At 44.6% G+C, this 25253-nt stretch overlaps 1 protein-coding gene across 3 annotated transcripts in view; it reads right to left on the bottom strand.

Annotated features, from left to right (window-relative positions):
- Positions 1 to 3439: 3439 nt before the first annotated feature.
- Positions 3440 to 25253, bottom strand: part of GTF2E1 (general transcription factor IIE subunit 1) — a 51802-nt gene continuing 29988 nt past the window's right edge. For all 3 annotated transcript variants that reach the window (XM_042868001.1, XM_042868002.1, XM_042868003.1), the window contains exons 3-5: positions 14955 to 15156; positions 9780 to 10024; positions 3440 to 5011 (exon numbers count right to left, since the gene is read on the bottom strand). In XM_042868001.1, the coding sequence (XP_042723935.1) occupies positions 4581 to 5011; positions 9780 to 10024; positions 14955 to 15156 (878 nt within the window). In that variant the 3' untranslated portion in view covers positions 3440 to 4580. The remainder of the gene's footprint in view (positions 5012 to 9779; positions 10025 to 14954; positions 15157 to 25253) is intronic.

Here is a 25253-nt window from a genome sequence, read left to right as displayed (position 1 = left end):
TGCCCCTGCAGCAGCGTCTGCCAACTCTGGAGAGGCAGGTTGCCATGGTCAGAAGCACAACAAAAGCATTTCAGAACAGGAGGATCGGCTTACCGGGTGCACCTGAGCCAGATCCTCACGCTGCTCACAGCTTTAGCCCACTGCAAAATCACCACTGCTTATCCTCCTCTCATCAAGCAATGGTGTGGAAGGGACTAGCAATGGATTCTAGGTGAAAAACACAAAGAAGCAGCTTTAGCCACACCAGTATGCCCCGCTCCCTTTCCCTCTCTGCCAAATGCACATCTCTGCACTCCCACATTCCTGCTCAGCACTGCCTGATTTCAGGGCTGGACCCCAACACCCAGCAGGGTCTGCACATCTCTGGCTATGCGCAGGCAGTGGGCACCAGCCCCAGTGCGCAGCAGAGGAGCTGAGCTGCAGCCTGTGCTGCAGCCAGCCCAGCCCTGCTGCCACTTCAGCATCAGCGTTCAAAGGGATGGAAATCAAATTATATTTAGGTCAGGAATGTGTTTGAAGCAAAACTACATATTATATTTAAAGCATCTTGTTTAGAGACTCTCCGCTGCTGCCAGGATGGCTGCTGCAGGAACACTTGCTGTCTTTAATATGATCCTAATGATGCAGCAGGAGCTTCCAAAATCTGATTGTTGTTTAGCCATAAATTAAGTTCACTCTCTCTCTTAGCCTAATTAATGATGCTAAATAAGAAGCCACCTGCTGGCAGCTCATTAGGTATCCCAAACAGCGACCAAGCCAGGGACACAGGTCCTGCCCGGGACTCACTGAGGACGTGGCCACATCAGTCCAACAGCAGCCCCAGGTGACGTCCTGCAGCGCTGCTTGACTCTTCCTTCCAGGGGACAGAGCCTACAGCCCTGCTTGCTCATGCCAGTGCACAGCTGCAGGCAGGGACTGTTCTGTTCCTCCACAGCTCACTGTTGCAGACACACAGAGGGCTTGCCCCGCCACTGTAAGACTTCGTGGCCTTTCACCTGCTCATAGAACTTCCAACCTTCACTTTATGTCTGACTACCATGGGAATATTCTCTCCTCCGAAGGGGCCCTGCAGGATGCAGAGAGCCAAGCAGAGCTCTTGTACCCCCAGGCCCTTCAGCATCCCCCCAGTGCTCTGTGTGGCAGGCACCCTCGGGCCGGGCACTTTCCACGGCTCCAGGAAGAGGAGATGCTGCTTTTCCACCCTTCCTCCCTCCTGGGAGCTCCTGGGAGCAGCAGCCTGGTTGGTCTGTTGGAAGGAGGCAGCAGCACAGCACAGCAGATTACCTGGTGGAGGAAGCTGCTTTTTGGGAGCTTTGGGGCTTGGAGCATCATGTTCACTTTTGGGTTCCTCACTACAAGAAGAGCTTAAGTTGCTTGAGCATGTGCACAGATGAACAACATATTTGACAAAGGGACTGGAAAACAAGGCCTGTGAGAAGTGGCTGAGGGAACTGGGGCTGTTCATTCTGGAGGAGCCTGAGTAGTGGCCTCATTGCTTTCCACAGCTACCTGCCAGGAGGGTGCAGTGAGGGGGCTGACAAGTGACAGGACATGGGCAGAAGCCTCAAGTTGCACCAGGGGAGGTTTAGGTTGGCTCTCATCAAGAATTTCTTCATGGAAACAGTGATCAGTTCTTGGAATGGGCTGCCCAGGGAAGTGGTAGAGTCCCTATCTCTGGAGGTGTTTAAAGGGTTGTATGGATGTGGCACAAAGGGACAGGTCTTGAGTGTGATCACAGGACAGATGTGGGACAACTGGGGGATTGGCTCCAGCCAACATGAGTTCATGAAAGGCAGTTCCTGCCTGACTGACCTCATCTCCTTCTATGATCAGGTGACATACCTGGTGGATGAGGGAAAGGCTGTGGATTAGTCTACCTAGACTTCAGCAAAGCTAAAGCCCTCCTCTCCCATGGCATTCTCCTGGAGAAGCAGCCTGTGGCTTGGACAGAACACTCTATGGTGGGTAAAAGCTGGCTGGAGGGCCAGGCCCACAGAGTGATGCTGAACGGAGTTAGATACAGCTGGTACCCAGTCACGAGTAGTGCTCCCCACTGGTCAGTACTGAGGCCCAACCTGTTTGATATCTTTTTTGATTATCTGGATGAGAGAATTGAGTGTGTCCTGAGTAAATTTGCAGATGACACCAAGTTAGGGGGAAGTATTGATCTGCCTGAGGGTAGAAAGTCCCTACAGAGGAATGTGGACAGGCTGGATCCATGGGCTGAGGCCATGGGATGAGACCAAGTGTTGAGATGCGCACTTTGGTCACAACAACCCCATGCATTGCTATGGGCTTAGGGCAGAGTGGCTGGAAAGTTGTGCAGAGGAAATAGATCTGTGGTGCTGGTCAACAGTCAACTGAACATGAGCCAGCAGTGTGCCCACGTGGCCGAATATGATTCCATGATTTCTGCTTTCCTACAGCGACAGCAATCCTCACTTTTGCCAGCACCTTCACCAACCTGCTGTGAGACAGGGAAGATGCCAATCTCCCTGCCCCACAGTGGGAGCAGATGGACGCTCTCACATAAGTGGGATGCACTTAAGGTGCAGGTGTTAGGGCTTTTGGGGTCAGGAGCACAAGCAGCTTGAGGAACCTGTTTTATTTTCCAGCTTGAACTGATGAGCACACTCATCAGATAAAATGTGCTTCAGGCTAAGAGCAGACACAGGAATGGTTTGAATGAGGTTAGCAGAACAGCCACGCAGGAAGGCTTCAGAGCTGGATCACTCTGTATTATTCAATTAGCATGAACATAGCTCATGTGGTCCAGCAGCCAGAGGAGACTGCAGTGCCTTCCTTCCTTCGGACCAATAGCTCTATCCTTGCACTTGCACCAGCCTGCTGCAGCTTCATTTTTCAGACTAAAAACCACTGGTGTGCTATGAGCATGAGTAGCTGCATAGCGCTCAGGATTAGTTCTGTTTCTATCCTTGGCTCTTTGCAAAAGGAGCTGCTTTTCTCCAGGATTAACCTTGAATTCAGATTAGATTTGAGACAGAACTGGCAAAGAACTTTTTTTTCTGTGAGTCTGACTTATCAGCTTGATTCTAGAAGCTTGATATTAGATCCACCTGTGCAAGAGCATAAGTTTAGCTGGGAACAAATATCAGTGAGGCCTCTCCATAGCAAAACTCTCAAAGAGAAGAGAATGGAGGCACTGGTCAAAGGGGCCCACACAGCACTGCTCTGATGAAGTGTCCTTCCCTGAGTGTGGAAGATAGCAGGAGGCATCCATGAAGCTCTACTGAAGAATCAATGAGGAGCAGAGCTATAATGTGGGATTTAAAACAGTCCCAAAGGAGGGCCTCAAATGGGCTGTTTTCTTGAATCAAGTAACTCAAAATGGTAAGTGAACATTTCCAACAGGACACATGGCAAATCAGAAGACAACAAAGGGGAGAAGTTTCCATTTATTTATTCCACTTTAAAATGACTTAAAAGCAAATTTAAAACACTTTAAAAAAAGGAGTTCAAATATCAAGAAGCTGAAAATAAAACCATAAAGGTGGCATTACAGGGTTAGCAGAACCTAAGAAGCAGAATTAGTGTAAAAGAGATTTACAGTCTCAGTGAACAGCAAAGTCAGACTGCCCATGTAAACTGAGCAGCATGCAATGCTGCTCCTACCCTCTGAAACACAGAATTCTTTTATCACTTTGCTTGCTGGATAAGAAAACAACAATTTAAAAGAAAACCATCACTTTCGGCTGGTAGAGAAAACATTACAAATATGCACGATTCCTCTTAAATCGATGCAACCTGGGTGTGACTGACAATACAAACTAGTGATGCTGTTTCTCTGGTAGAGCAGCCCTGCCTGCAGCGAGCCATTGGAGCCCTGGAGGCTAGACAGAGCTGGGCAGAAGTGCCAGGCAGCACTGCTGGGAAATGAAGGTAGCTCCTGGTAAGTCAGAGCTCTCTGACAGCTCAGATCCATGAAAGGCTTTTGTTACATTGACAAAGAGTGGCTGCATGCTTGCTAAGGCTTTCACTCTGTGTTCTGAGTTACTCTTGACCTTGGGGTGCTGAGGTGACTAAGGAGAGAGGAGGAGCAAAGAAAGGAACAGGTTGCTACTCAGAACAGGGGCTGCTCAGCAACGACTGCACCATGGCCAGCGGCTGCTGGCAGGAGATCAACCACAAGTACTGCCCAAGCAGAGCACTACTTCCCTCTCCTCTAGGCTACGCACACCCTCTGCAGAGCACTTTGACCACGCCATGGAGCGCTTGTGTTCTCTGAGGGCAGGGACATGGAGCTCACTAGGACCTGCAACAAAAATAGACCCAAGCAATTGGGGGGAGGCAGCTACTCGGTCGTAGAGAGGGTTAAACCAGTGCCTGTGCTGGGCACCCTGAAGTAGATTTTTACCTCGCAAGCATCCTCACTTATCCTCCCCTGCCTGTTTTGGCACATAGAGCCTTCCTGCTCCCCCTCCCTGGTAGGCAAGATGCCTGAGATCAGCAGCTCCAAGGCCCAGTGTCCCTGTGCACAGGTGAGGAAAGATTCAGTCTTCTGTTTTACTAGGAAGTCTCTGGATAAAAAACTATTTAAAAAATGTTGTGGCAGGAAGCAGTTAGTCAAACATATCCTCAAACATGCGTCGCCCCATGGCTATATAAACCTCTTTTTCCTCCGGCGTCATCTGGGCCACCAGCTCAGGGCGCTGGCTCACTTGGCTGTAAGAGTGCGGACGCCCAGCCACTGTGACAGTGGGGTCCTCTGCCACCACCTCGAACTCTTCCTCCTCATCCTCCTCCTCCAGCCCGTACGCCATGGTGGCTGCAGCAGGAGGACGGGGAGGAGTTTCTTCCTCTGACTCGCTCGTCTCGCTCTCGGAGTCACTGGCGTTGGCACCGGAGAGAGGAGCGGCACCTCCAACGGTGACTGTAGAAGCAGAGGGTGTCTTCTTCTCATGGATCAGCAGGGCACGCATCACCTCTTCATTATCATCCAGAGCTGCCCGGCCCTCCTCACGCTCCTGGAAGGCATCCAGGTCCCTCCCTCCTGCAAAGAGATACAAAGGAATGAGAGTTTCCTCACAGAGATTGAGGTGCTGGCACTGAAGGCGCTCCGAATCCTAATTTCCCTTCTGCCGCTGTGCATCCTTGGCCATGTCACAACCCTTCTCTGTGCTGACTCCCTTAAGAGATGGAGAGAGTGAAGTTTTCTCTTAACAGCCTGGAGGACTAGATGATCCCTTTTATCCCAAGCCATTGGGGATGACAGAAACCAGGATAGGATGCAACTGACCAGGAGGAGCAAGAACGTTCTTGGCAGAACTTTAAACTCCAACTGATGGGGGAAGGGGGTGAGTGAAAGAAAAGAGCCAGGGAACACTTGTCACTTTAGAAAGAAGAGGGGAAAAAAAACATCTGTCACAAAGGGATTTGTGAGGGCTCCTCCAAGAAGGTAACACAGCCAACAGCACAGCTAAAATGCCTCTACACTGCATGGGAAATAAGCAGGAGAAGATGGAAAACGTGGTGCAATTAGAAAACTATGAACTAACTGCTATCAGAGAACCATGGTAGGATGAATCCCATAACTGGAATACTATGATTGAGGGATACATGATTGAGTCAGCTACAGAAGGGATAGGCAGAGCAGAAGGAGTGAGGGAGTTCCTCTCTGTATTACGAAGTAGATTGTGAAGAGCTGCCTCTGAGTAACAGACATCATCAGGTCCAGAGCTGGTGGGTTAAAATTAGGGAGCAGGCCAATAAAGAACATCTAGTGGTTGGAGTTTACTACAGGCTGCCTGATCAAGGGGAGCTTGTTGATATGAGGTCTTTCTTGCTTTTGTTGCAAGAGGTATTGCACTCACAGGCTCTCATCCTGGTGGTGGATGAGATATGTGCTGGGGAAACAACACAGTGGGCTGCAAGGAAGTCCTGGAGACTCCTGGAATCTCTTGAGGACAACTTCCTGGTCCAGATATTGGAGCACCACTGGACCTGGTGCTCACCAGTGTAAAGGAGATCATAAAGAGGTTAAGACGTATGCCCTGTTTGAGTTCATAATCTCGAGGAATACAGGCCTGGCAAAGAGCAGAGTCAGAACTCTGAATTTCAGGAAAATCAACTTCTGTCTGTTTAAGGAACTATTGGATGGAATCCCCTGGGAACTGTCAGGTACAAAAGAATGGAACGGAGGTGACAGCTCTTTAAGAACACATTTCTGAGAGCACAAGAGCTCTCTATCTCTCTAATATGAATGCATCATATTCTTATTTCTAAATTGGAGAGATATAGATTTGAAGAGTGGACCATTCAGCAGATAAGGAATGGGTTGGATGGTGGCAGCCAGAGGATTGTGGTCAACAGCTGTATGTCCAGGTGGAGGCCAGTGACAAGTGTTCTTCAACATCTTTATCAGTGACATAGTGGGATTGAGTGCATCCTCAGCAAGTTTGTTGATGACACCAAGCTGAGTAGTGCAGTTGATACAACAGAAGGAAGGGACCTGGGCAAGGCGTTGCTCTTGTGTTGGGGCAATCCCAGATATGAGCGCAGACTGGGAGAACTTCCTGAGAGCAGCCCTGACCAAAAAGGACTTGTGTGTTTTAGTGGATGGAAAGTTTGAAACGAGTCAGCAAATCTATGCACTTGCTGCCATTAAGGTGTTACGTCTTGCCTGTGTTGGTCCAGTACAGAAGTCCTACTGTATCCTAAGCTGCATCAAAAGAGGGGTGGCCAGCAGGGCAAAGGAGGTGACTGCTCCCCTCTACTCTGCCCTTATTAGGTCCCATCTGGACTACTGCATCCAGGCCTGAGACCTGCAGCACAAGAAGGATGTGAAGCTGTTGGAGCGGGTCCAGAGGAGGTCACGAAGATGATCAGAGGGCTGCAGCACCTCTCCTGTGAAGAAAGGTTGAGAGAGTTGGGCTTGTTTAGCCTGGAGAAGAGAAGGCTCCAGGGATACCTCACAGTGGCCTTCCAGTACTTGAAGGGAGCTTACAAACAGGGGGAGACAGACTTTTTACAAAGTCTAGTGTTGATAGGATAAGGAAGAATAGTTTCAAACTAAAAGAGCAGAAATTTAAGTTAGATATTGGGAAGAAATTTTTTACTCAGAAGGTGGTGAGGCATTGGCACAGGCTGCCCAGAGAAGCTGTAGATGCCCCATCCCTAGAAGTGTCCAAGGCCAGGTTGGATAAAGCCCCGGGCAGTCTGAGCTGGTGGGTGGCAACTCTTTCCATGACAGGGGAGCTAGAACTAGATGACCTTTAAGGTCCCTTCAAATCCAAGTCATTATATGATTCTGTGGTTCTATGACAACAGGGAGCTTCCAGCACAGGCTACAAACACAGAGCCCAAGCGTGGCTCTGCCCTGCTGAGCTCCTCATCTATAAGGATTAAGATGGATCCAAGCAAGGAGTGTAAGGAAATTGTGTGTTATAGAACAGCACTGTTTACAGACTGCATAAAACAATCTGGTAAGCTCAGGGTTGCACTTATCAGGCAGGAAGGGGAAAAGTTCATTAGAGGATCATGGTGAGAGCGCATGGGATTTATCCTGCAAAGCTGATGAAGCTCACAGCCTGAAGCCACGCTGTGCAGCACAGTGTGCAAGGCTGTGTTAAAAGAGCTGCTGTTCCCCATGCCAACCTGCAGCCCAGCCAGAACAGCGAGGCCGGTCTGTCTGGATTTCTACCTGCATCTTCCATCTGAAAGGGACTGCGGTTTCCAAGCTGGCAGATGCAAGGCCTGTGTCCCTGCTTCAGTAAGGTTAGCTGCACAATAGTTGGGAGGGGTTTGACAACGTTTGAGCAGGCAGGGTGCATGCAGTTCACAGACTCAAAAGCTGAAATTCTTGCTCAAGAAGTGGCTTTCTGCAAAAAGCTTCCTATGTTTGCTGAGTACCGTGAGTCTTCTTAATATCATTAAATCTACAAGCAGGAGGAAGGAAAAACTACAAAATAAAAAAAAGAGATACAGAAAACCTTATGTACAAAAAAGGCCCAGAAAGTAGGACAGACCCCCCAAGGCAAACTCTCTCTCTTGCACCAAAAGCTGTGTGCAAACAATTGCTGGAGCCAATGTGATGGCTTCCTGCTTTCATACGTTAACACCACTTGCCTTCTTTTCCAAAGCCTGGGATGTGAGCACCACATCCATGCAGCTGACACCCAAGCCCTCCAGAGTTCAAAAATGCACTTGTTGCTTTTTGCAACTTTAGACACAAATATGCCAAGAAACAGGTAAACTGAGGAAAAGTCCTGCATTTTGCACTAAAAGCAAGGGGAGTATGTGGCTGCTCCTTTCCTATGGTAAAGTAAAGGCCAAAAGACCTATCTCTAACTTCATGGGAACTGTGTTTTACTGTAAATGAAGCTTTACTAACAGGTGATGACCACAACTATTATTAATACACAGACAAAATTCTTGAGAGAAAGGAAGAGCAAAGGCATTAGGTTGGCAGCCTTGTGTTAGCTGCCTGCCTGTTATTCTACAGCACAAAAGACTTCTGTGAGAACTGTTCCTGCCAGACCCAAGCAGCCAGTGTTTTTGTTCAGTGGCTCCAAATTTTGTTCCTTCCCATTTATGTCATGCAAGAGTCATAGGAATGTGTTCCAACAGCAATTTCAGGCTATTTCCAAAAGCTCCCTCTTGGATCTCCAACAGTGAGGTGAAGCAGTGATGCAATTGCACTGTAGGAGATATCCTCTCCCTCCATGTTCTTCAGTGTCATCTGAGAAACATTTATGCTGTGTACACCAAAAGTCATCTCAATGAACCCATTTAAAAGCAGAAAAAAAACTGAATATCTAGCAGAAAAATATGATGAGAACTTTATGGCTCCTGAGTAACATCATCTGCTACAGACTGCAAGAGGAGGTTCATTTAATCACCACCTTGTTTAATCTGTTGGGATAATGTCATAGGATCCATTTGTATTGAAGGCATTGCATGCAAACAACATCAACAGGTATCTTCTGACCATTTTTTCACATCTGCTTCTACCTGTAGAACTCCATTCCACTTTAGGTGCTAGGAAAGGAACTATTTCAGGATCTCACACTTACACACGATTCCCTTTTGCCATTTTCTGTTCCTAAGGCACTAACAGGGATTATTCTATAATTCCCAAGTGATTCAGAAGACTGTATCTATTGATTTACACTCATACAAATGATAAAAAGTCTCTCCTATTATTAGTGTATAAGCTTAAATAGCAAACTTACAAATGCAGCAAGTTTCTACTAATGCCTACAAGATCTTAGCTACGGTCAGCTAACAACATGTCCTCAACATGAATGAAAATAAAAGCAAAGCCAATGAGAAACCAAGAGAAAGCAAGGACTCACCTGTACAGGCTTTCCTAATGTGCTTCCAGAAAATTTATTTCTGACATACTCTTCATATAAAATATTTTGTATGCTGGGAGCACAAAAACACTGCTGGTAGATTTGATAGGCTTCAAAGTCACCAAATGTTAATAAATGCTATTTTCCAGCAGTGTCCCACTGGGGGCCAGCTTTCTAGATGAAACTGAAAGACCTTCATCCAAAAGCAATAAACTCTCAAGGCAGGAGAACATCCATTAATAAAGGTATAGGAAGAGGTAGCAGATAATTAACATTTCAGAAGCACAAACAATTCTGTGGATCTAATCAACTGGGATTCTTTACATCTACCTACACCACAGGTGCTTTGCACAGAAGGGAGCTGGCAAAATCTGGAGCACTGGGAGCAGCAGCTGTACACATGGGGTAATGTATTTCTGGCATCACATAAGCAGAGCAGCATTTCTGCTCGGTGGATTTTCTTACCATCCTTGATTTCATCAGGATCATAAGCCCCCTGCACTGTGCTCTCCCGTAGCCAAATCGGCCTCTCTCGCGCTGGCTTTCCTTCACTTGCAGATCTGTTAACATCCTCCTGATCTTCCATGCTGATGACAACGTTCTGGGTATACAAGTCTTCGTAGGATGGTCCTTTTGTAGTCCAGGCTTCTCGATGGTGTCCACCCGTAACAGCAGCTGTCCCTGAACCAGTGCCAGCTGTACGTTCTTTGCTGCACAAAAGTCAAAGAGACAAAAACAGAGCACTCAGAACAAGCCCTATCTTGGCCAGCGTTGCAACATTTGAATAGACTATCACCAAGAATTTTCATTTCTAACATGTGGTCCAGGAATTTCTACACCAGTTTGCAGATTTGGACAACTTGTGGTCTTTAGTAGGGAGCCCTACAAAAGGCCGTGGCAGCTTCTAAAACAGCTACTGAAGAGAACAAGTACTATTAAGGATGCTGATGCACTTAGTATAAAAACAAATGTAAAACTCCAGAATACCTTGAAATAAAAGTCACAGCAGCAAAACTTGGTCCCACAGTAATCTAGTGTTTGGCATCTGGTCTCTTTTTTGCTTTTACAAAGCAAGCTTATATTGCACAAAATCCAGTACTAAATTCTAAGCAACTCAGATGATAGCAGCAAAGACCCAGCATGCTCAATCTGTGAGACACTAACCTCAGGGCTCCTGAAGGGGTTAACTCGTTGTGAAAAATACTGATCTAACCCTTGCTTGAATGGTGAGTGACAGTGCCCCCACAAATCACATCTGCCCCATTATGCAGCATATCTGCACTATCCACTGCCCTGGAAGGAGAGGGAAATCCATGCAGAGAAAGATGAGAGGACAGCTTCAGACCAAGGACATGGGCTGGGCAAAGGGTTTCGCACAGTGCTGAAGAGGAGGAAGAGATAAGATAGAACTGTCTTCACAGCAGAAAAGCTGGAGGGAGAAAGGTGATAACAGAATACGAGGGCAGGACAGGCACAGTCTAGCACTCCTTTGTGTTCTGAGAGGAGCTGCTGCCAGCACACTTTCCTTCAGGCTCCCTTCTAGCTCAGGAGACTGATGAAGAAAGGAAACAGTTCTGCTTGAATCTGATGGAAAGAGGACATCGGGCGGAGTATTTTCTGCATACTAATGGCAATGAGCCGAAAATATTCTCTGGCTACAGATGCATAAGAATGGAAGCTCTCTGCTCTCCAGGTGAGGGAAGCCAACGATAACTATTCCTTTACTTCCAAATTGCATTTAATCTTCACTGAAAAACAATAGATTCACTGCACATTGAGGCCATGAACAACCCCTAGTAGATGCCATAGAATTGCAGCCATCCGACTGCCAATGGCAAAGGCTGCTAAGCTAAAGCTAAGGCTTTTCAGGGGTACCAGACCTGCCTAGGTTTCTCCTTCTGTCCAGAGGAAATCAATGACGGATTCTAGCAGTGTTCCTGCTCTGCTGCCAGCTGCTATCAGCTGAGCTGACACAAGTTGTGAGTGAGCATGGTTCATTTGCTGCTATCTACCCAGCAACCTTTCCTCCAACAGAGAAGCTTAAAATAAGGCTGCAGTTGGAGACCTGAGCAATATACATCTTTTTAAATCAGCGAGGATTTAACCACTGCTTGACAAGCTGATTCTGCACAATTTTTAGGTGTAAACAAGGGGGAAACACGGACAGGTGATCATCTTTCTTCCCCAAATATAAAATATCAGAGTGTTGAGCCTCGGTTAGGATTGAGGACTGTTCACAACCTCTTACTAGTGCATGATCTGATAGCAAAATACTTCACAATGTTTGTGTTAGCATGTGTCCACACACTAACTGCTTCTCTCCTACAGGCAGCCCTGCTAGGAAAGCTTCACAGCAACCTCGAATTTCTGGGCTGAAGGAAAAGACTCGTGCACATGCACTGCTTATATAACCTAAGGAATCACACAGAGAGACCTTCTTCCCAGTGTGTTATTTCAAGTGTTGGCACCTTTCAGTTTTCCAAGACAGGCATGTGTTCTGTGAAAAGCACCGCTCTGCTTCCCACACAATAGAAATCCGTAACCAGCGTTTCCCTGACAATTTTATGTAATCCACTTTCCTCACAAGATGCACAATGCAACTCTCCCCCAGCCTCTCCCTCTCCACGCTGCAGTGTGACAGCTAAATACACTCTAGTGCCAAGAGCTGCCTAATAATACTTTCACACAGAGGTGCCCAGAAGTATATTCAAAATGGACTTTTTGCCCACGCAGTATCATTCAGTAGCAAAATACTTGTTCCGTAACGTCAGGAACATTTCGAAATGAAGGTAACAGCTGTAAGAAACACCTACAACATGAATTACTTTAAACCATCTATTGCAATGTGTCACATTCACCTGGAATAATGTAGACATTTTGTCGACTCTCAGACCTCAATGAACTGTGTAAGCATATCCCAACTCACTGCATCATTTATGCAACTGCATCTTCAACCATACTGCTAGAAGGAGTGGGCAGCCTCAAGGCTATGTGACCAGCAGAATGTTCCCTACTGCAAGAAGAGATCGTACTGTTCAGCACACTCATCCAAGAGATGGCATTAAACACCCTACATCAGGCACCAGCAAAAGGCCAGATGTGCAAGCTGCCTTATGGGCAGCACAGGGCAGAAGAGGGTAGTGTGCTCTTAGAAGAATTCCTCCGTTAGATCCAAGATGTACTTTTTCCCCTGGTTCCAGACACTGCACAGCCACCTTGGAGCCAGGAACTGCTCAGACAGCAGCAGCTCAGTGGCCCAGCTCTAGCTACATTTGTTCCGTTGCCCATAGGTTGTTTTACCGTGATGGAAGTTGCTCTGAGAGTGGTTAAGCTGCCTTCAAAGGCGACATAAATAATTCTTAACATAGCTGAAGTATGGCCCACAGAAACCACACTGTGAAATTTTCACCTCAAGCCTGCCCAGGCTACTAATTAAAGGTCTTGCTAAACAAGGATAACTCTTTTTGTGCCATATTTGAAACAAAGCACTCTTTCATTTAACTACTCTTAACGGATTCAGCTTCAAAGGAAACAACAAATGGTCCTAGATAGCATGACCACAAAAAACAAATTCTGTGAAGATTTATGTTATCTAACATCATGCTATTCTGACATAAGAAAATGAAGGGGATATTCCAGGCTGGATGTGGCTCTGGGCAGCCTGGTCTGGCAGTTGGCGACCCTGCGCACAGCAGGGGGGTTGAAACTACATGATCATTGTGGTCCTTTTCAACCCAGGCCTTTCTATGATTCTATGATTAAAATCCACCTGTTTTAGGAAACCAAGCAGAATGGCTCAGATAAAGCATGTATATTTTGTAAACTACATGGCTAACTCACACCCTGCCAAGATTAAAAAAATTAATGACTCTTGGGAAAGTGCAGACAGAGTACAGGTGCCATGTACAGATGACATGGCAGGTGAATGACAACTGCACGCTGTTGGTGCAGGTGGTTAGAGCTACCATCTTCACCACCTGTGCCTGTGCACAGAGAAGATGTGGGCACTTTGTGACCTTTTCTGCCAGTTTCAAAATCATCAAAAGTCAGTTTTGTCAATGATTTCAAAAATTCAAGACTCCATAAAATGGCCGTAATAAATAACCCAACATTTGGCACTTTAAAAAAAAAATCTCACAGCAGTACTTTCATGCAATTATCTGCCTTGAATTAATAAGAGTTAATAAATAATTAATTCATCATATGTGCTGAAGTAAGTTGTGCCCAAGAAAGGGTTTTAAAATGCTTATTTATCTTCTCATTCCTTGCTCAGAGTAATTAATCATTTACAGTGTTTTTTAAGTATTTAAGAGTCAAGTAAGTGGGTGCTCCTATTTAATCATGGGACTGTACCAGGCTTCTGCTGTGCTGATCTCCTGTGCACCGAAACAGGGTGGCCATGGAGAAGACTGAGAAATGACTCTTTTTTTGGTGGTGTTATCCCAGTTTTAATACACAAACTACAGAACATAGTTTTTAAAGCAAAATTTAGTGATTCAGCTTGGGAACAAAGGCTTCAAAGACTCCCCATATCAACAAAGAAACGTTGGGTGACCTTGGAAAAATCTTCTACCCTCTGTGTATCGCTTCTGTTTTTCTATCAGAACGATGAGCAAAATTAGCTATATCCTTGGCTAGAAAAAGGCTATGAATAGACAAGTAATTTTTATTATACTAATTAGAAACTGTCTAGCATTAATATATGATGAACATTCTCTCGCAAGGTTAGCTTGAAAGTAAAGAAAAGAGACTTTTCCTTGTTCTCCCATTAACTGAAGTCAAGCATCCCAAGGCACTGTGGGAATGCTTCCCCCTGTGCTACAGATTTTTTTTCTTGGGCGTTTAATTGATGATTTTTTTAAACAGAGAGAAGCACATTACATTTCACCATAGCTGACAAAACTGACAGCTCCCCACATCTTTCTGCATTATTATGTTATTATAAACATCATCAATTTTTGTACAACTACAAAAGTTCTGAAAGAAAGTATCATTTCCCAAGGGCAGGAATGTTTTAAAGATCATAGAATCATAGAATGGCCTGGGTTGAAAAGGACCACAATGATCATGTAGTTTCAACCCCCCTGCTATGTGTGCAGGGTCGCCAACCAGCAGACCAGGCTGCCCAGAGCCACATCCAGCCTGGCCTTGAATGCCTCCAGGTTTCTGCATCCACAGCCTCCTTGGGCAACCTGTTCCAGTGCATCAATGCCCTCTGTGTGAAAAACTTCCTCCTAATATCTAACCTAAACTCCCCTGTCTCAGTTTGAAACCATTCCCCCTTGTCCTATCACTATCCACCTTTGTAAACAGTTGCTCCCCATCCTGATTTTCTGACTATGATGTGGAATACATCCTAGCCATAGGTGATCCATATACCCCACCCCACAGAAAACTGCATGCAGAAGACTGATTAGAAGAATAGTAATCTGCCTTGTTTAGTAAAAAAAAGTGGTTGTGGGTAAGTGGATGAGTCATCTCCTTATAAACCATACATTCCTCACGGAATTTGTCAGTGGCTTGCACCATTGGTGCTGAATATGTGGGTCCCTAATGCACAAGGCTTGGGAAAGCCTCACGGAGCAGATGAACACACTATGAGAAAGCAGTATGGTGAAAGAAGACAGGATCTGTTCCCACCTCTGCTTCAAGGCAGGAATCTCGGTGGGCTCTGGTTCAAGGACTTCATAGGCTAAGTTGACATCTTCTGTCTCACGAAGTAGCTTGTAGATGGGCTCGATCTGCTCATTAAATCTTGCCACGAGTGTCCTTGCATCCTTTTTTGGCATCACCGACTCATCCTCTTCCACTTCGGTCTCACAGAAAGTACAGCGGAAAGTTCCTAAAACAAAGAAAGTTGCTAAATATCAGAAGAAAAGCAACAAGGCCAGCTCTTTATGCAGCATTTTCAACAACAATGCCTCAGTGTTTACTTGGCTTGATGCTAAATAGCTCTTCTCACTCTGACAATCCCTTTCCACAAAGGATGTACCTGGTTATTATTTAAGCAGAAAACAAAGCCAGCACTCTGATGTTACCCAGTGAAACCCAGCTTGGGGTACAGTTTCTTGCTCTGAAATGCCTAGATGTGTTACAGCACCACTACTGAGACACTCCCTAATCCCACACACTCTTTCTTGCTAGACATTTTAAATGTTATCTACGACTAAACTGTGATAAAAAGCTCCACATTATACTGCTAGGAACTCAAATATCATCTGTTCCAGGTGTTGGAATTGCTACCTCCCAGGCCCCTGGAACGATTCGGTTTCACAATGAAGTGGTGTGCAGCTTGACGCTGCCCAAACTGCTCTGCAGTAACTGTTAGCACAACCATCATCACAGTGAAATTCATGCAAAAGGATGGCACCTCTTCCTGCTGTAGGGCCATGGCAAGCAGACCAGTCATTACGGCAGAGCAGCAAAAGTTAATTTTGCTCACATTCACTTCTTGAAATTAAGAATGGTAAACTAACAATTGTATGAAATCAACTAAGAATAAGCTTGTTTCACAGAGCTCACCAGGTGTTAGAAAAACAGGTCAAACAGAAAGGCGACTGAAATGGTTGCCTGGCAATGCAGTTACAAAACCTGACTGAACTCCTGCACAGCAGGCCTTTTGGTTCCGTTGCTCCATCTGTGAGCAGGAACCTTAGGGAAGTACTTGCACAGTAGGACTGTGCCATATGGCTCGCTATGAGGGCAGCAGTGCAGCACAATGACTTAGCCTTGAAACTCTGTACAATAGCAAATCCTGTTGCCTCCCCAAAACTTACTTACATATGACAGCATGCTCTGAGACTTTTGGATTTCTTGTGTGATTTTTCACTTACCCTTTCCGTGGCACCTAAAAATATATAGGATCATCTCTCAGTATCCTAATAACGAAAGAAAAAAGTCTCTTTTTCACTAACAGGAAGCCTGAGGATAAGTTGTATCAGGGAAATCATAAAATCATAGAATGGCTTAGGTTGGAAGGGAGTCTTAAAGCCCATCCAATTCCAACCCTGCTACCACAGTCAGGGTTGTCACCCATCAGACCAGACTGCCCAGAGCCCCATCCAACCTGGCCCTGAACAGCTCCAGGGATGGGGCATCCATGGCTTGTGTAAATAGCCTGTGCCAGTGCATCACCGCCCTCTGAGTAAAGAATTTCTTCCTAACGTCTAACTTAAATCTCCTTTCCCCAGTTTAAAGCTATTCCTCCTTGTCCTGTCACTAACACATTCATATAAAAAGTTGGCCCCATCCTGCTTGTAAGCTTCCTTCAAGTACTGGAAGGCCACAATGAGGTCTCCCTGGAGCCTTCTCCTCCAAGCTAAACAAGCTGAACACTCTCAGCCTTTCTTCATAGCAGAGTTGCTGCAGCCTTCTGATCATCTTCATGGCTCTCCTCTGGCTATGTTTATGTCCGGAAGTAAGTGTCAGGATCAGTATTGGAGCCTGCTATATCATTGATGGTAAGTACAAACACAGTAAGATGGAGGGGGCTGGCCCATGGTCCTGGAGCATGATAAGTGTGCAAACCAGGACTTCTGGCACCTTGCGTTTCTGCATTCATAGATTTGTTGGTCTTATCACCTAATTTTTCAGCATATCTCCCTCCCCACCTGTAGCAGAATGATTAAAACAGGCCCATTTGGCTGTGAGGGCTAGACCGTGCCTCTGCAGCTCTTGGAAAACACATAAAAACACTTCAGGACAGGAAGCAGAATCAGTACCCTTTCACCACTCTGTAGAAATGCAGTTCTGTACCTTAGCACTGTCTAAAATATGTATTGCTCACTGTTACTCGTAAATTAACCCAATTGTGAATTGTGCTGTATATGGAGCCTGTCACATGTGCAAACTTCCTGCAAAAGCTTATAAAATTTGTCCTACCTACATGTAAAAGCTTTAACACCTGACACCAGCAGTAAGCAATGTAAAGGGTAGGTGGATAAAATGTTCTCTTCTCCTATCAAAGCACAAAACACTGCTTACTTTTTCATCCTACAAAAATTGCCACTGCTTTCAAAATTTCAAAAGCAGAACAACTATACAAGATATCAGCCCGGCAATGATTGAAGCCAAAGTTTGGTATCCTTATCCCACATCTGAGGCTATCAGTGTGAAAAAGTGGCACAAGTTAAATCAGTTTAAAATAACGAGCACATCTCAGTTGCCATAACAGTCTAAGTGAACAAAGACGAGGAAAACTCTCTACTTTTTACAACCTACTCCCTAACTTCAGCCACAAGGTCCTGTTGCACGTTCCTGAGACAGCTCGTGCTGTGAAAACATGTCCATCTGTGAATCCCATGAGTGAGTATACGCAAGAGATAAAAATCACAGGGAAAACGGTTCCAATTCACAGCACCAAATAATCAGACAATAAGTAGAGATCTAATGAAACGGAACTCCTGAAGCTATCATGGTTTTTCTGCAACTTCCACCTTTCAGGGTTTGTCATAAGCAGAAAATAAAATTAATAGATGAATTATGTAAAGAATCTGAGAATGAGTGAAATGACAGGCTTCCTCCATTAATATGCTGATTTTTTTTGTGGTGATGTAGCATTTCAGAAGAGGCGTATGTGATTAGAGAACTGAGAAGTTGGTTTCCCATGGCAGATGCCATTTATATCTTGCAAACCTCTTCTGTTAGACATTAAGAGGTCACAAAATGTCAGCAGAGCTTTCATGACATGGCACATCACATCAGCAGTGCCTGGTCTGATGGGAGCACATGCTCCTTACGAACATGTATTACGAACATGTATTGCATATGACAAACGTGAAGTGAAGGCCATCCAAAGCTTGAGAATGGCAACGTTCCCACTCTGATGACATATTTCTTCCTTCAGTATAGCCAGAACTGATGGCTTTCCATTCAAAGACATTGCACGAGGCAGGGCATGTAGATAACCTGGAGCTTTCTTGCATCTTGGAAATACCAACAGAGAGCACATATATCCTGTTCAGGTGCACACATAAAAGCATGTTAAAAACCAGCCACGTGAAAGATCTCATCTGCTCCCACATTCTCAAGGACAGATACACTGGTCATCTGGCTCCCTGAAGCACACTGTGATTAAAGCAGCTCAAGCCCTGAAGTATAGGGCCAGCATATTTACAGACAATTCCCAATGACTTCATTTCACTTGAGAGAAGGAAAAGGTCAACCTCCCACATGCATTACACGCACAATGCCCAAAGCATGTGTGCTATATCTGCTGTAATTCTACTGTGTGCAAAAACGCAGCGATGGTGCAAGAGGAGCTAGCACAGATAGGAGACATCAGAGTTAACACTGCTTCCATTATGTTAGCTTGGTTCATCACATGTTTACACATTTAACTGAAATGAATCTGCCCAAGGCCTTCTGTACAAACACTGAATTGTTTGGGTTGGAAGGGACCTTAAAGCCCATCCAGTTCCAGCCCCCTGCTACAGGCAGGGTCCCAGGAACACCTCCACAGATAAGGCACCCACAGCCTCCCAAGGCAGCCTGTTCCAGTACCTAGAAGGATCAAGCTCATATCCAGCCAAAGGGGTTTTTCTTCCACTCTGCTCTTTGGGATGCTGCCTCAAACTCACACTATTCTGATACTTACAACCTCAGTTTACTCCCATTCATTTCAAACCTATGTACTGTTGTGCCAAAAAATACACCTCACCTCAGCTAGCTTCCATCTGGTTGCTAATCCTTCAGATATATTTACAAACTGCTGTCCTACTAATTCCCTTCATCTTCATTTTGCAAGTCTAAACAAGCCGTGCATTCATCTCCCCCAAATAAAATTGGCCACCCATCCCTTTGGCCATGCTATCTGTCTCATAACACACTTTCTCCAGTTTGCTCTCATCCTTCTGCTATACAGAAAAAGCTGAAGTATATGTAACTCTCCAGATGAGATATCCCAAAATCCCAATGGCATTAGCTCTTCTTCAATGGCCACTGAGACCTTTTAAGATCATGGAGGAGCTGTTTCAATTATCACAAGCTCCAGCAACGCTCCCAGACCTTTCTTCCGCCTTTGCAGTTTCCAGTTGATGAGCTCCACGTTTACAGATGTTTACAAAAGATGTTAGGTGCACCATGCTGTACTCTAAGCTGTGGTCATTCAACACATTTTTATTACTCCAGCATTCATCTCACCCAACTGTTTATTCTTGACAACAAGCACAAAACATTAAGGTAATTTATTTCCAAGTCTGCTATGACCTTCTTTTAGCATTATTACCACTACATGGGGGGTGATCAAAGGCACAGATAGCAGAATTTCAGCACTGTCTGCTGACTGGAGCAGTACTTGGTTTGAGATACCTAAGAGATTATAGACTCATAGAAACATAGAACACTTAGAGTTGGATGGAACCTCTGAGTGGCCTCTAGTCCAACTCCAGGGCCTTATCCAGCCTCGCCTCTAAAGTCTCAAGGCAGGGCTGTCAACCACGACACTAGGTAACCTGTTTCAGCGCCTCACCACCCTCACTGTAAAAGATTTTTTCCTTATATCCAACCTAAATCTACCCTCTCTGAGCTTGAAGCCATTTCTCCTTGTTTTATCACCACAGACCCTGCTAAAGAGTCTGTCCCCTTCCTTCCTGTAGCTCCGCTCCCCTTTAGATACTGAAACTTGCTTCTCTGAATGTTGTTTGAGCAATAAGCATGCAGTTACTTAATCCATCATCATCCAGGCTCTAGAACTGGGTATCACAACTGGCAAAACAGTTCCTGACAGCCTCAGAGAAGTTTACATAAAAACGACCAGTCTGAAACAACACAGAAACATAGCTGGTCTGAAGGATCACCAGATCACGTTCCTGTGACTGCTGCTGCCATTTTCTTGCACTATTTCCCTGACTCTCACAAGTTTTTAGTTCTTCTGCAGTAAAACAGACATAAAGTCCATTACATGCACACAGCTCATCTTTCACAGTATGGAAAATAAAAAAATCTGTGGAAGAGAAAATGTCACAGGATGCACAAGGAACATAAATTCAGCACTTTCTAACTCCAAGTGCTTCATTTGATGTGAAAAAGAGACTATTAAAGGACTGAGGAAAAGACAGGAGTTCCTAGATTCCTACCAACAGGGATCCAGAAAGATGCCAGACAAGCTAGAGACAAAAGATCTCTTCATAGCAGAACTTGCCATTTAGAACATTACAACACAGACAAAGGAAGCTACCTTTCCCAATCTCTTATTCTGCTTTCTCAGCCCATTCTTCAAAACAGCCAAACTGATTTTGATGAGCTTTTCCTAAGCAGTTTAAACTTAGGTGGATGCAAAGAATGGAAGAGCTCAGCATAAAGTAAGCATTTGACAAGTTTTGCACAGAATATATATTTTTAAATAGGAAAGAAAACAGAGCAATTCTTGTATTTTCCCTCCATAAACAATCCAAACTAATTTAATGGAAATACTTTGCAGTCTAAGTAATAGGCAGAGCTGTCAGTACAAATTATAATTAAGTTCCTTTTGTTTCTCACTGATTTTCAGGATTTAGAGGACTATTTAGGACAGCACCTAAAGGCACTTCTCCCCTGAATCATTACTGACAGGAATAGTAGGTCGAGTGGCTACACAGACCTGGATCATTACTTACCACAACACGCTCCATGTTAGCTTATAAGGACAGTCACTTACTAGCAACAGGAACCTGAGGGGGTTAAACTGAGGCAAAGAGAGGTTTAATGACTTTAATGATCAAAGCTAGTAACAGAGCTAATTGTTAAAACAGTTGGCGGTTGACTGGATTAATGATAATGCAGATTAGACTTCAGGATGTGCTGATCTTTAGTGACTCTTCCAGCTAAAGGGACTACTCAGCCTTCATGAATCCATCCCTAGCATCTCAGTGAGAAAGCAACTCAGTGTGCCTGAGAGGGAAACACGTCTGTCCCCAGGAAAGATGAATTTCCTGCCAACTGTACCACCTAGCCTTCTTTCTCCCCATCTCTTTTCTCCCCATAGTGGAGACACATAGGTCCATTTGCATTCATATTTGACTTCTGCTTAAAGCAAAGGACAGAAAAACCCACCAAATAGACCTGTCTCCTGAACACCACAGCAATATTATTCTCCCTGCAAGTAACTCAGTGTTTCTATAAATGCATTAAAAAAAGCCAATTACAGAGCACAGTGTGTTACATAAAACGCAGTGCCACATCTCATCTTTCTAAGAGAGGATTCATGGCCCACTGGATCTCAGGCTCTTGAGGACATGCCAGAGCCCAAGGCTGACTGCAGTACTCTGTCTTGAAACGTAACACAGAAAGTGTACGGTTTTACTTTAGTCCCGTCTGGGCACCCTGCTAAGATCAGAGCACATGCTGTTTTTAGAGCTCCTCAGGGTATAAACACTGGACCACATGTAGGAAAAGTCACTGTTTAGGGAACCCAAATTCTGGAACAAAACATCCAGCTCTGCCACTGAAACATTCATGAGATCAATCCTTCCCAGCATCAGACCATAAGATTTCAAGGCAGCTTTCTGCGAAGTAAGTGATGAGCCAGGATCATTCAGCTGCAAATGCTTTTTCACTGGTCTGCTCAACATGATACAAGAACCCACAGCAGAGGCAGGAACATGAGATCTAGCTCCTCAGGGCTGCATTCGCTGTCTAACCCACAGGTACAACAGGTTTGGGAAGCAGTCTTATATACTTCTGCTGTAAAACACACTAAAGCAGCCTCCAAAAAAGGTTGATTTTGTGAATTCATTGAGGGCAAAACCCAGTATTTAATCATACAATCAACAACATTTCGTAATATATGCATGCCATGGTACAGCTCTGACTTTTTGAGTTCCTGATTTTGAGCCCGAATAATATTTCTTAAACATTTTTCTTTTTTGATATAGATTCAGAGCACTTAATTGCCCGCCAGGTATTAGACAGAGAGTAAACATTTCATTTGGGGTTAGTGTCAATCAGTTTCTTTTCAAAGCTTCTATTATTATACTATAGATGTGGCAGACACAGCATTTAAGGGCACTTACGCAGCAGCACTATTTCTGAATTAGATGAGGTAATACTGCCAGAAACATGCTCAAGAGGGCTCAAAACTGCAATTCTCCAACATTCAAAGAACAATCAAAACAATTTGTTTAAAATATAAGAAAATGGCTACTTGAAAAAGAGATACAGGCATACTCTCTAACACAGCACTATTAGCAAACGGTGAAATAAATCTATTTTGTAATTGCCATTAACTAGTGTCTGACTGCAGTCAGAATAAAACTGCACTTAGTTGGTGCATATGTTCAGTGTGTAAATGCATAAAAACTGAGAGCAGTGTGTAAACGTATAAAAACTGAGGAACTGCCAGTCCTGAAAACAGAAGGTCTCTGTTCAGCTGCAGAGTGAGTTTTACTCAGGCAGTCACATTATCACTGGAATAACTTAGAAAAATGGTGCTGCTACAGTGTTAGTACAGATGGCCAAAAATAGTGTCCAGCACTTGTTCTGGACCTCCTTGGCACAAAACGAACCCTGCTGTTAACAAAAATAGGAACTGCTGAGATAAGACACCCTTGGCAACACCTTAGAATACGTAAGGACAGCATTTCTCATCCTTGAGAATCCCAAGCACTTAGGGGCAGGGAAATCAAAGAAGAGGAACGTACTGAGATCCATTTAAGACTCACCCACACTCCTACTCCTCTGTTTCAAGTAAACATGAAATACTTCCCATGCCTGAGATCAGTTTGTTAAACCACAACAGCTTAACAAACAACTTCTGATTTTCTGAGAGATCTGTTCCTCTATGTTTACTGTAACTCCCAAATCCCTTTAGAAACATACAAGAGATTCCCCGAGAACAGGGATTTACAGCTCTGACACACCTGCTATGCTACTTGTCATCAAAACAGACATCTTTTTCAATAGAAGATGGCTCAGAAATGCCAACACCTGAAAACCTTTACTTTCAGAGTAAAGTTACCCTTCAGAGTTTATGCGTAGCAAGGAACATTCCCTACTGCCTGAGTTTCCAATCTGCAAGGCTACTATGGCCACCAATGGAGAACAATGGAGATTAATAAAAAAAATCTAAAATGTCATTTTCTTCTCATTATAATAAACTCCAGTTAAAAAGAAGGTTACACAAGGGAATCAGAGGCTTTTTATTTCATGCAAATCTGCTCACATACCCATCAGGAATCTCTTCAATAACAAAGACCAAGAAGGAAGAGCTTAAACCCTCCTCCCAAGGCAGTGTTTGAAAGGCCAAGAAGCCATTGCCAGAAGCGTGGGTTTCCATACTAGGGCCTCAAGCAGAAGCAGGCATTGGGAGCCTGATGGCAGCAGCTGGCAACAGCGAGGAGGAGGAAGAAGCAACGCTGCGTTCTTTCTAGCGCTATTCAATGGCATTGCAAGATGGGCCAGCAGAGAGGACACGCTGCTCTGCAGCCTGCTTTCCCTTTGTTTTTTGAGAGGCTCTGGAAGCCCTTGACATGGAACAAAGCGGGGTTTTCAGATGCTGGTTACTTCAGAACAAAGGCAGCATATCATCAGAGCAGACACTGTCCTCCTACCTTCCTCTCTGAAGGTCTGGAACAGACAGCACTCACCAAATCTGCTGTTTACTGGTGCAACAGACCATGCTCCCAGCCTACAGTTTTTGAAGGGTGCCCCAGCACTGCCAAGCTATACAATAGCATGTAATAAGAACAGGTATTGCTCTCCAATTGACTTCTGGGGATTCACGTTTTGCTGGCAATAAAAAGGATGCAGATTAGCATTTTCTCATCAACTGCCTTGTATTCTCAGTTGTACAAAAGTTGACCAATTCCCTTCTGACGTGTACAGACACACTTTGCCTGAACACCCTATTGGCTCTGCTGCATTCCAAAGTATTATTAATATGTTACATTTCATCACGTGAAACCTCATTTGTGACTTGCAATCAAGAAAACTGTAGTATCAATGTAATCTTTTTTGTTCCTTTAACTACTCTTCCATACAGCCATGCCTGTCAAGTTCTTTTTTCTTCTTAGTGAAATGTCTTTAAAAAAAACCCTTAATGGAGAAAGTGTGCTTTTTCCTTTACTCTTTTTACCATCTTTTCCCCATTCCTTGTCAAAACTGGCCATGACTAACACAACACCCAAATCTGCACCCAGTGGCCAGAAAAGAATTATAGCTGAGCAGGACCCTACCTGCTGCACAAAACCCTGTGCTCAGAGCCACTGCCCGAACCAGCAGAAGGGTGGAAAGGGAAGTCCAAAGCAATAAGATGGAAAGCTGCCTCCAAAGATGGTGCACTCAGTGCCTGTCTGCCTTTCACTTGCTGTGTCATCACAGTAACAGGGAACAGTACTGAAAGCACCATGGGGAAACTCTCCTACCTGACCCATCCCTTTTTCTTCTAACTCATGCAGTGAGAACCACATGTAAATGAAAAGAACTAAAGTGATAGTCCAGTGTGATAGCAGTAAGTGGCAAATGCACATGTTAAAAATTGGCATTTCTGCAATTCTTCCCTACTGCACTGCAATCTCTTATCACAGGTTTCATGGTAAAAGCATGTAATGCTCGTGAAAAAAAACAGGAAACTTCTCATTGCAGAAGATGTGTAACAGTCTTCTTATCAGCAGCAAAATATTTAGGAGTTATAGAGCATCACTGAGTATACAACTTTCTCTGAGCCTGTCTCACTCCAGCAACCTGCATACCAAGAATAATTTAAAAAAGAAAGAAAAGAAAAAAACATTTGGAAGGGCAGAGACACAGAAATACACTAATTGCTGAGATTGCATCTGTTATTAAAAGACAACTAGGAGAAAAAAAGGTGCTAAAGATGCAAAATACCAAGAATCGTCCTGCAAAGACAGAGTTAGAATTTATCAGAAACAAAGCCTGCAAGACTGATTTACCAGTTCAGCCTGACCTACATCTAACCAGAAACAAGTCAGTAATTTATTTTCAACTCTCATCATCTGTAACATA

Source organism: Lagopus leucura, unplaced genomic scaffold, assembly GCF_019238085.1.
Source record: "Lagopus leucura isolate 7727_CA_CO unplaced genomic scaffold, USGS_WTPT01 Super-Scaffold_100001, whole genome shotgun sequence".
NCBI lineage: Eukaryota > Metazoa > Chordata > Aves > Galliformes > Phasianidae > Lagopus > Lagopus leucura.
The sequence above is the reverse complement of the archived record's forward strand: the minus strand, read 5'-3'. Positions and strand labels throughout refer to the sequence as shown.